The sequence below is a fragment of the Olea europaea genome, chromosome 5, assembly GCF_002742605.1.
Source record: "Olea europaea var. sylvestris chromosome 5, O_europaea_v1, whole genome shotgun sequence".
Lineage (NCBI taxonomy): Eukaryota > Viridiplantae > Streptophyta > Magnoliopsida > Lamiales > Oleaceae > Olea > Olea europaea.
In genome coordinates, this window is record NC_036241.1 from 4,092,212 (window position 1) to 4,104,089 (window position 11,878).

An 11,878-nucleotide genomic window follows, 5' to 3' on the forward strand; every position below is an offset into this window, starting at 1 on the left:
GTGAAGGGGGTTAGTTGAAAAGAATGAAGTTGTCCAAAAATAGTGGCACTTCAGAGAGTTTGGTGGGCTACCTCCTTTGCCACTTGTGGACTACATCAAAACAAGTTCAAGTTGACATATAATGAACTCAAAATAATTGATTAATTATGACAAAAGTGCAGTCTTAAGATTGTATTAAAGAACTTGTTCGGTAAAGTACTAGACGAAAATAACCTTTTCAAATTGTCCACTAGATTCTCCCCTATAAGGGATCTAACAGCAATTATTTCTTGAAATAAGGGAAAATTCTAATCCAACTTAATTTGCATGTAAGAAAAAAAGCCAATCATAACATAACAATTGTCCAAATCCCTTGATGACAAATTCATTTAGTTTCGTCTTTCATGTTTTTCAAGTCAATGTGGGCACGTCTACATGGCCTGCGGTCATTTGATTGACAATTGTGTGCATGAAAATCATAGAGTTGATAATTTAATTGAATGTTTTTGAGCTAGAAATTGTCAAGAGGTCTATCTTAATTAGATTTCAAGCAAATAATTGCATCCCGTATTATGGCTTAGGATCTTCTATGGAAATTGGATAGTATCAAATGGGTCAGGCCACTCAATCTCGAGAGGACCTCAGATGACATAAAAGTTGGATTGAAATCAGTGAGGTCATGTTCAAAAAATAGGCCATAAATGTAAATTACAAGTGCTGCTCTCTTTTATTTCATAATTCTAAATTCTATCATTACATTCTCTAAATTTTTGTAATTCGTTATCAACGTAACTCTAAAATTTATTAAATTATAATACATCTTGTGTAGCTTACTTTTTTTGGAAGACGACAATAATTAGAGATGGAATTTGCATCGAATCCCAAAAGAAATTAATTAGCATCTCACAGTTTCTTTAAATTACGTCATCCACCATCCTATATTTGATTCTTTATGTATTTTCAATTCTTAAACAAGATTGATTTTTTAAGCGTGTTTTATGAAGAAATACAATTTTATATTTTTATTTAATATTTCAGAAGAATATTATATTGTCGTTTTGTTTGAAAAAAAAATACAACTTTAAATATTCCCTTGGAAATAAAGTGTTAAGGTCAAAGGAAGGTATTTTTCTAATTCAACCAAAATATGCCTTAAACCTGTTAAGTGAAACTTTGTACGACAGTGTGTAGTCCAGCTACCAATCGTAGGGAAGTAAATTTGAAACTAGGCATATATTCGAACCAAGCTCCAATGAACATGGAAAGATATCAGAGACTCGTTAGGAGATTGATGAATCTTACATTTTGTTCTCTTTTCTCTTTTAACTAATAAAATCTTTTACATTTGTAACACAACTCATATATCTCATCCAATATTCTTTTTTTCAATTATTAAGAAAATTTATGTCGAATTAAATTTAAAAAATTGTGAGAAAATGGTTTGGGCTGGCCCACAATATTGGTTGTTTCATGAGTTGATCTAGTCCTTAGATTTTGAAAACTAGGGATGACAAAAATCCCTGTCGCGTCCCGCCCCGCCCCACCTTGACAGAGCTCCGACCCAAATAGGGAGGAAAAAACCCACCCCAATGGGTTGGCGGGTTGGAGAGGGCATAACTCTCCCCCCATGAAGAGAAAAAATAAAAAAAAAAAACAAATGGAACGGCAAACAGGGCAAGGTCCCGCCCCGCCTTAGATGGGGCAGGGGTGCCCCACCCCGCTGCCATCACTATTGGAGACGGCCTAGGGTTAGTCATAATTAAATTTAGAAAATAGGTCGATTCAAAGTTGCAATGCACCTGAATCATTGTAAAGCAGTGGTTTGAACAAACCCACTCATTTTGACACTTTGAAAGAGACTCCAACTTTTTTTCTATCTTTTTTTTCCCCCCTAGAGAAACTCCAACCTCCGTGTGATAAGGGAAACATTAATTTAAATATATACTTGAACAGGATTATTTTTATTATTTCAGGAATTTCTTATTTATGTTTTGGCTTTTCCCTTTACTAAAGCAATAAACATTGTACCCAGTTGTATTTTGCATATATCAACATCCACGCAATATAACATGTAGTGCAAATAGAGCAATATACTATATTATATGTGAACATATAGTACTAAGTCCAACAAATTCCTATTGTATCCCATTGTGTCCGTGTCGAGCTTCTTTCTTCCGTCTCACTCTCAGACTCAAACTTGGACTCGGACTTAACTAGTTATTTTGAACCGAGAAAAGAATTTAGTGTCCGTTTAACTGCAAAGGTGGAAAAAGCAAACCAATTTCATGCAAGGTGGAAAAGAAATAACCATAAAAATTCGATTTTCATGGAGTTGGCCAAAAACATACTTTAAGTGTTTGTATCTTGAAATTCGAACTCCAATTCTACTTTCGTATCAAACAGCCAAAGTGGAAAACAAATCCCTTGAATATGATATTTTCCATGGAATTGGGTACTATCAAATGGACCTTAGCTCTAAAAGACATAACACCAAATTTTCAATGGTCACGTTGAAATATGTTCTTCATTTGAAAAGCCAAACTCTAAACAATATTTTTATAGAGGGCTTTCGATCCTTGATTCATATAAATTCATTTTGTACCATGTGAAACGAAATCCTAAAGATCAAAGGGGCTTTGGATCTTCTTTTGCGAGATAAATGCACAGAAAATCAGAAGCATGTTTTGCAATTTATAGTAAAAGAGTAAATAAGATCCCAAGACTTTCATCTACTATATAAAGGTCATGATTACACGGGTGGGGTGGAAAAAGACAGTCTTCTGAAGACAAATTGCAATAAAAGTAAAAGGTTGTGTATTCGGGTGCTATAAATGAAAGGTTAAAAACTTAAATGATCTATTCACAAAGGTTGGTCCAAACGTGTAATTTTCCATAAATGTAAGATGTTGAAGTACATAATGTATACCTTACAAGAAATAATTAACTTCTTATGTACATCAAAGTACAATAAAATTAGAGCCATTACACGATTTATAATTGAAATATAGGCCACTTTTTGAGCTAGCAAAGTACTATTTTAAACCCTACTAAAATCACATTTTATATTCTGTTAGTTGTCATCTAGAGTTCAATTTTATTTATTAAAATTTAGGGTTGCTTTAATTCAATCCGGAATTTTGGTTACTTAAAAAACACCATGATAGCTAGCTTCTTGCATGACTTGCAATATTAGCTTACTTTTTGTGCAACCACAAAATTTAGTTTTATCAGGCTCACTCCAAAGAAAATGTTTTTGATTTGGGATTCGTGAAATTCATTATTTTACAGGTGTGATGAATTTAAGGGAAAAAAATCTTTCCAAAATGGTTTTTTGGTATATCTTTCCACTATTACAGTTTCATGCAAAAACTTATAGTTTAATAAAAGAAATGACCACCCCAAATGCATTTATTTGAGAAAAAGACTAGAACCTTTATTTTCTCCAATCAAATTTATAGACGTCTATTTTAAAATTAATTGGGTAGGGATATGAAGTTGCATGTGGAAACTATAATCAATTGATATGGATTGTAGGCAATTTTTGCCTTGAAATTTGCGAAACACAATTTCAAATAAAAATTAGGTATAGTTATAAAAAATTTCATAATAAATTAGCCTATTATTTCTAAAGTATAAGCAAAATAATGGACAAATTTATTATCGTTCTTTTCTCGAGTGACTTAGATTATCTTATGACACGCATCCATCAAAATTTTCGAAAGAAAAATAGCTATTGGATGATTAAAGCATCTCTATAGAAAGCCTCTAAAAACTGGATCTTTATGAATAAAAAAGGATGGATCATACTACATATACATCGGTGTCTACCCCCTCACATGATTGAGAGCCTACTTCAAATAAAATATGATTTATTCAAAGTGGACCCTTCTTAATGTGAGGAGGGTGGACACTACTTGATGTACAAACAATATTATCCAAAAAGGATTGTTGCCAATTTCATACTAATCGAACGTCCAACCAAGGTAAAATATAAAAATATGAATTTAATGGGGATATTCTCCCATTTATGTATTATAGACTACGTTAACTGAATCAATCGTGTCAAAAATGAGAGGCTTGCATTCTCAACGTTATAAAAATTTTGGGATATCCCGACACGAAAAAATTTGCAGTATAAGATTTCGTTGTATTAATATTTGGAGTAGTCTCACATCTTGTATGCACCTTTGATATAGTAAGTTTTTCCTTCTCTATCTATGATTTTTTTCCGTTAAAATTTTTCATTCAAATCTGCGTTAGTATTATTTTTCTATTGCATATTCTCACTTTTACCGAACATATACAGACGAGTCAACTAAGATATTGATAAGAAACACTCATGGGAACATTAATTAGGCATACTCTCTTTTAAAAAGAAAATGCAAATGGCATTATGAGAACCACATTATTTGGCATCATTTATTTATGTTATGATGTCTTGATCAAGTTAGCTGATTGGTGAAGCACATTTCATTAATTATATGTTATATAACAATCACATTGAAAAGTACAATTGATTTAAAAGTAAAATATCATAATGTGATGCAAAGAAGTAAAGGATGTACAAATATGGTAATATGTTATATGATAATCACATTGAAAAGTACAATTGATTTAAGTTAAATATCAGAATGTGATGCAAAGAAGTAAAGGATGTACATATGATAACGAGTACAGAATGAAGACTTTAAATATAATTAAAATGTGACGTAAATATAATCACTCGGAGCAACATATCCCATAGAAAGAGAGATAAAGCTTCTAGACGAGTACGTCGGCTACGAATGTGTTATCGGGAATTGAGACAATTTGAACAAGACATAAACTCGTAAGCTACGAAGGGTAAGTATAATAGTCCTGGTCTTATGGTTAAAAAAAAATGGCCACCGTCATGGCTAGCCCATAAGCTAAAAGAACGAGCTTTACGTTACATGGGCGAATTTTCGTACCAAACCCTTGTAAGATAACATATCTTGCATGTTCGATTAAGTTATTACAAAGCCTCTGAACTGAAATGTTTGACCTCCCTCATGATTTCCATTTCTTCTATTATTTTACGCATAGGCATAATACATATAATCAATGTAATCCAAGGAATGAAAATCGACCAAAACCATCTTGAACACAAGCTATTTTCCAAATTAAAGAGGTGACAAAATTTAAGACAAATAATTAGTGCATATATTGAAGAACACGGTTAATAGTATTTCACGAGTAATATGTGCTTATATTTATTTTATTTAGCATAATATTTAATTTCCTTTTTATGTTTCCTATTAATTTTAGGTTTCCTTGTACTAGTATAAAAACTATATTTATTTTCATTCTAAACCCTAATTCTAGTTGCTCAAGAGATTGTGGTTTTGTCTCTTTATTCTTCTTCTCTTCTCTTTTCTTCCTTTTGGATTGATTCAACATATTGGTTTAAGATAGATCATATTGTTATCATGGTATCACAACCTATAATTGAGTGAAATTTGTGATTGGGGCGTGCTGGAAATCAAAACAGAAATCAGGCGAAGAAAGTTCTCGCAAAAAATCTAATCGATCACAACTTAAAATCAAGATTCCAACCAAACTGGAGACCCGTTGAGAAAACTGAGACCAGATCCTTGTTCAACTAGTTGAGACAAAACTTTTGGTCAAGCGTGTGTCGGTGTTAGACAGCGTGTGGCAATGGCGTGTGAGGAACATGCGCAGGGATGGTGAAGGTGCGTGAGGGCTTGTGGATGGTTTTTTTGGGGTGATTCCAAAAGGCAATTTGTTCCTTCATAAATTTCTGATCTTTGGGTGGTATTACTTTGGTTATACGTATATTGTGCAATATATTTCAATTGTAGTTTGTGGTAGTACGTTGGTTTCCTTAAAAATTGGGTAATTTTGTTGATTCATAGTTGATCATTTATTGACTTTATGATGGCAGCAGAAAGAGATGTTTCACTTCAATCCATTAATAATAAAAATTATTCGTATTGGAGTACAGTGATGAGAAATTTTTTAAAGGGAAAAAGATTATAAGGCTATGTTAGCGGAACTATTGTGAAACTCGAGAACACTGCTCAGAATTATGTAACAGAGTTAGATAATTGGGAGTCAAACAATGTGAAAATTCTCACTTGGATTCACAATTCTGTTGAGCAATCCATTGGTACACAAGCAGCGAAGTTTGAAACAGCAAAAGAAGTTTGGGAGCACTTTCAAAAGTTATACACTAAATCTAACTTTGCAAAACGATATCAGTTGGAAATTGATATACGGGCTTTACATTAGAAAGATGAGTATTCTTGAGTTCTACGCTGCTATGAACTCCATTTAGGATGACTGGCTCTTACGGAATCAGCAGGACTGAAAGCATGTGAGGAATATATTATTTTTAGAGAGGAACAGCGATTAGTTCAGTTTTTTATGGCACTTCGCAATGATTTTGAAGGACTCAGAGGCTCTATTTTGCATCGCACTCCACTTCCTTCAGTTGATTCGGTGGTTAGTGAACTTGTAGTTGAGGAAATACGTTTGAAATCTCTTGCGGGGGAAGTATCTCTTCCTCCATCTAGCACCTCAGTGTTGGTTATACCTTTTCGATTGTTCATACAAGACAAGAATAAAGGTTATGTGTGAGCTGCTACTGATGAGTGTAACTTTTGTAAATAAAAAGGACATTAAAGTCTCAATGTCCAAAGCTATTAAAGAAGCAGCAACCTCAATTACAGCAGTGATCTTATCGTCCCAATGCTAACATGGCTGCCACCATGCCGCCTAATGATTTGTCCATACTTGGAGCACCACCTTCATCCAATCCCATGTTGACAGACTTAGCAGAGCAGTTTCAAAAGTTCTTATCCACACAACCACGTGCTATGTCAGCCTCCACTTATATAGGTCTATCATCACAAAATCACTCAGGTACTAATACCCCACAACAAAATGGTGTTGTTGAATGAAAACATAGGCACATCGTAGAAACTGTTCATTCACTTCTTTTATCTGCCAAAGTTCCCAGTGAGTTTTGGGGAGAAGTAGCTCTTACTGTTGTTTCTTTAATTAATAAGATTCTATTTTCCCACAATTCAGGTGTATCACCTTTTGAAACATTGTATGGACATCCTCCGAATTACTCCTTGTTGAGAGTCTTTGGTTGTACTTGCTTTGTTCTTCATCCTAAAGTTGAACGTAGTAAGTTGACATCTCGCTTTGCTTTTTGTGTTTTCTTAGGTTATGGGCAAGGGCAAAGGGGTTATCGTCGTTTCGATCCCATTAATAATAAATTATATGTTTCTCGTCATGTCATGTTTCTTAAGCACGTTCCATTTTTCTCTATTTCTGGTAATACTCATAACGTGACTAGAACTGGCCTTATTAATATTGATCCATTCTCTGATGATATAAACAATTTACCTTCTCATACCCCATGTACTATTGATTCTTCATGTCCTGCAAGTACACATGCTTCAGATCATGCTACCCCTCTTCCTTCTATGGCTTCCCAATCACCGCCTGAGATTATTGATCCAACTCCTGCTTCATCTCTTCCTCGTTATCCTCAACGTATTCGTAAGTCCACTCAGTTACCTAATTTTGATTATTCTTGTTATTCTGAGTCCTTTTGTTGTTTTCTAGCATCCATTCATAAGTTAGTTGAACAAACTTCCTATAAAGAAGCTATTTTGGATCCTCTTTTGCAACAAGCTATGGCTGATGAACTTTCTCTCTGCATAAGATAGACACTTGGGACTTTGTTGAATTGCCTTTAGGTAAACATGCTATTAGTTGTCGTTGGGTTTATAAGATTAAAACCAAATCTAACAATTCGATTGAAAGTTACAAGGCTAGATTGGTTGCTAAAGGTTTTAATCAACAGTAAGGTTTGGACTATGAGGAGACTTTTGCTCATGTTGCCAAGAAAACCACTGTTCGTACACTTATTGCAATTACATCTGTTCGTCAATGGAGTCTCTCTCAATTGGACGTCAAAAATGCCTTTTTAAATGGAAATCTTTGAGAGGAAGTTTAAATGATTCCTCCTCCTGGTCTTTCTCACTCTCCTGGATTTGTTTGCAAACTCAAGAAGGCACTTTATGGCCTCAAACAAGCACCTCGTGCCTGATTTGAGAAATTTCTCACTATTGTTAGCTCTCTAGGTTTAACATCCAGTCATCATGACTCCGCTTATTCTTTAGATGAACTTCAGTTGTTTGCATTCTATTATTGTTATATGCCGACGATATGATTATTACCGTGATGATGTTGATGGAATTGCAAGTTTGAAATTAGATTGGCTTGTCGTTTTGAAATGAAGGACTTGGGTACACTGTCTTATTTTTTGGGGATCAAAGTTGCTTCTTCTCCTAAAAGTTATCTTATCTCTCAGTCCAAGTATGCTATAGATGTTATTGAGCGTGCTCATCTTAGTACTCCTCTTGAGTCTAATGCTCGATATTCATCCTCTGACGGTGTACCATTGACTGACCCACTTTGTATCGCACTATTGTTAGATGTCTAGTTTATCTTACTATCACACGTCACGATATTGCTTATGCTGTTCACATTGTTAGTCAATTTGTTTCAGCTCCTACTACAGTTCATGGGGTAGCAGTTGTTCGTATTTTACGTTATCTTGGTGGTACATGCTTTCAAATTCTTTTGTTTCCATCAGCCTTATCCTTAGTGCTCCATGCCTACTCTGATACTGATTGGGCCAGCGACCCCATTGATTGCAAGTCCACCACTGGTTTTTGTATATTTTTGGATGATTCTCTTATCTCTTGGAAAAGTAAGAAGTAGACTGTTATTTTCCGTTCCTCTACAGAAACAGGGTGTCGAGCTATGGCCTCCACTACCACTGAGATTATGTGGTTGCGATGGTTACTTGCAAATATGGGTGTTTCTCATTCTTCCCCAACTCCTATGTATTGTGATAATACTAGTGCTATTCATATCTCTCACAACTCTGTGTTCCAAGAACGCACAAAGTATATTGAGATTGATTGTCATCTGGTTCGTCATCATCTGCAGACTGGCACCATTTCCCTATCTTTTGTTTCTTCATCGTTGCAGCTTGCTGACTTTTTCACTAAGTCAATTCGGTTCATCGTTTTCACTTCTTACATGACAAACTCTCGCTGCTTCTTGCTTTAGCATCATGAGTTTGAGGGGAGATAATAATATACATGTTTATATTTATATTATTTAGCATAATATTTAATTTCCTTTTTAGGTTTCCTTGTAGTAGTATAAAATCTATATTTATTTTCATTGTAAACCCTAATTCTAGTTGCTCAAGAGATTGTGGTTTTGTCTCTTTATTCTTCTTCTTCTCTTCTGTTTTCTTCCTTTTGGATTGATTCAACATATTGATTTAAGATAGATCATATTGTTATCATGTAAATCATTGAAATGAACAAAATGTATAAGCATGATCCTAATGTTCTTCGCATAAATTCCACGAAAAAGAAAATTTTCTAAGAAAGATACATACCAATTGAGAATAAGCAGGTCTAGAATAAAAAAGATTAACACAAAACTACATCAACCCTGATATAGATAAAATCATAATAATTAAGTACTGCTAAAATTCTCTTCCAAATATAATTCTCCAAAAGTTAAGATGCATAATGTCATTAGCTTTGACCATGTTACAAAAAGGGCAAGCTTCATACTGATAGAGAACGACGTCGATAGGGCGAAATTTCGACAGCACATGCTCTTTCGCATAGACCTCTTCAGCTGATGTCGAAGCAGCGATCAAGAATAGCATGGTCCCGGCGAAAGAGTTACGAGCCGATTTAAGGGTTACCTTATCATAAGAGAAACGATTTTCAAGCCAACGAAAATCTTGGCCACGAACGGGTCAAGAATTCAAATTCCAAGAAGGTAATACGCTATACATAGACTACATGTGTTTAATCCCGTTACTTTTTATCTAGGGCATTGTTTAATTTGTACGTTGATTAGACACTGTTTAACATGTAATTTGACATTAGGGTGGCTTCAATGTGTTCTTAATTATTCGTTAATCCCTTAACTTTTTGAATTACACTATATTCTATATGGGTTTTCCTCTACTTGGCATCAATTTACATTGAACTACGTGAATGTGTAATACTTCTCTTCTATGCATTATTTCTGATCCTTCTGCAATGGGGCTACTTGTTGGGATGTGTTGGGACGCGGAAGCTCCAATAACACACGTTGATTCCAAATCAAATTTTAAAGAATTAGATTATATGACAATATTGAAGTATACTAAATCACACACCGGAAAACAAGGTTCAGAAGTAAAGAAGAACAAAAAGTGTTAATCGCAAAGGACGACATGGCCAAACCCTAAGTAGAGTCCTAAAAGGTAAGAAATTAGGTTCCAATTACGAATTTGATCTCCTTTCCAACTCTAGTCAAATTATACTTCTTCAATCTCCTAATTTGAGTCACATTCCTAACAATATCCACCTTAACTCAAATTCCGGTGCAACAAACGAAACTCCTAGATTTCAAATCCCTCTGCAACAAAATAAATTGGTTAAATCTCCTCAACACAGTATCCACTCCATATAAACCAAACACTCGTCCTCTGCTCGGCATCCACAACCGACAGCTAAATCCAAATCCAGGGTTCCCAATTCCACCAAGGAATTAATGTTGATCACACATGGTCGAAGCACACTCTGTAGCAAAAATTAAACCAGATGCATGATCAGAAGGCCCCTTGGTGGAACTATCGCCTTCAACATTTCCAAAAGCATCCCAAACATTGCTGACACCACGGTACCTATGCTCAATGAGTCCTACCCCAGCAACTAAACACAGTGTACCAGCTAAAATTAGTGACAAAGTGGAATTACTAATGCTCTCCCTAGAAGTGTTTTGAACTGACTCAGAGCCCAATCTAAGAGGTACTGTACCAAACTGAACTTCCACCATGGTACTAAACTTATCCAAATGTCTCTTCTTAATTGGTTCTGTAAAATTGTCCAAATGTCTCTTCTTAATTGGTTCTATACTCCCCTGCAAAATACACAACTGGGATCTTCTCTATGCCTCCAGTACAATGCGAACTCCCTTTCGTACCTTCAAGACTCTACCTCTTCTTGAGAATTTATACCATTTTGCATCTAAGGTACTTAGAGAAATGAGATTCCTTTTCAGGTCAGGAACATGTCGAACCTGATCAATTGTTCTAAATGTTCTATTCCGCAGCTTCAATCTGACTCAACCGATCCCAGTGATACGACAAGATTGGTTGTTTCTCATTACAACTCCACCTTGTTGAATAGCCTCATATATCTTAAATAAATTCCTATTGGAATGTATATAGTACAAACATGCCGAATCAAGAATCCACTCCTCGTCATGCCTAGATTCCACATCAGATACCATGGCCAACATCACATCTCGCTATCTGAAAAATCATCAACTACATTGGTTTCATCTGAAGTCAAAAGTTGCGCTCTACGATTTCAAGATAAATCACCTCTAGCCTGCAACATATCATAATCTTTCAGAATATGTCCCTTCCTTTCGAAGTAGTAACAGGTCACATTGCTAAATCTAACTCTCGATACCACCTTGAGATACAAAAGCTTCCCTAGCCCTTGATGTAGCTCCAACCAAATGCTTCATCATCTCCATTGAGTGCAAAGCATCATAGATATCATCTATAATCAAAGTATCTCGGCTATAAAAGATGGTGTCCCGAAACGACTTATAAGAACCTAGCAGCGAACACAACAGGATCAAGGCAAAAATCCTCCTTATCGTACTTAAACGTTTCCAAATCTGCAACTATTTCTTTGAACACGGCAATGTGACCTTCCAATGATCATTCTTCTGTCATGCGATGGGCATACAACTTCTCCTTAAGAGTCAATTTACTAGTAAGACTCTTAGTCATACATAACTACTC

General features: G+C 35.1%; 1 protein-coding gene across 1 annotated transcript; it reads left to right on the forward strand.

Moving 5' to 3' along the window:
• Window positions 1-5,942: 5,942 nt before the first annotated feature.
• Window positions 5,943-9,044, forward strand: LOC111394928. The gene is made up of 2 exons (XM_023020974.1): window positions 5,943-7,530; window positions 8,546-9,044. Exons 1-2 carry the CDS (start codon window positions 7,266-7,268, stop codon window positions 8,758-8,760), a joined length of 480 nt encoding a protein of 159 aa, XP_022876742.1. The 5' UTR covers window positions 5,943-7,265; the 3' UTR covers window positions 8,761-9,044.
• Window positions 9,045-11,878: the final 2,834 nt, after the last annotated feature.

Bases quoted from the DNA above. Each gene is read 5' to 3' on its own strand.
- LOC111394928 (XM_023020974.1), top strand. From the start codon at position 7,266: ATGTTTCTTAAGCACGTTCCATTTTTCTCTATTTCTGGTAATACTCAT. The intron at 7,531-8,545 runs GTAAGTCCACTC...AATTTGTTTCAG, and splicing joins TCGTTATCCTCAACGTATTC to CTCCTACTACAGTTCATGGG.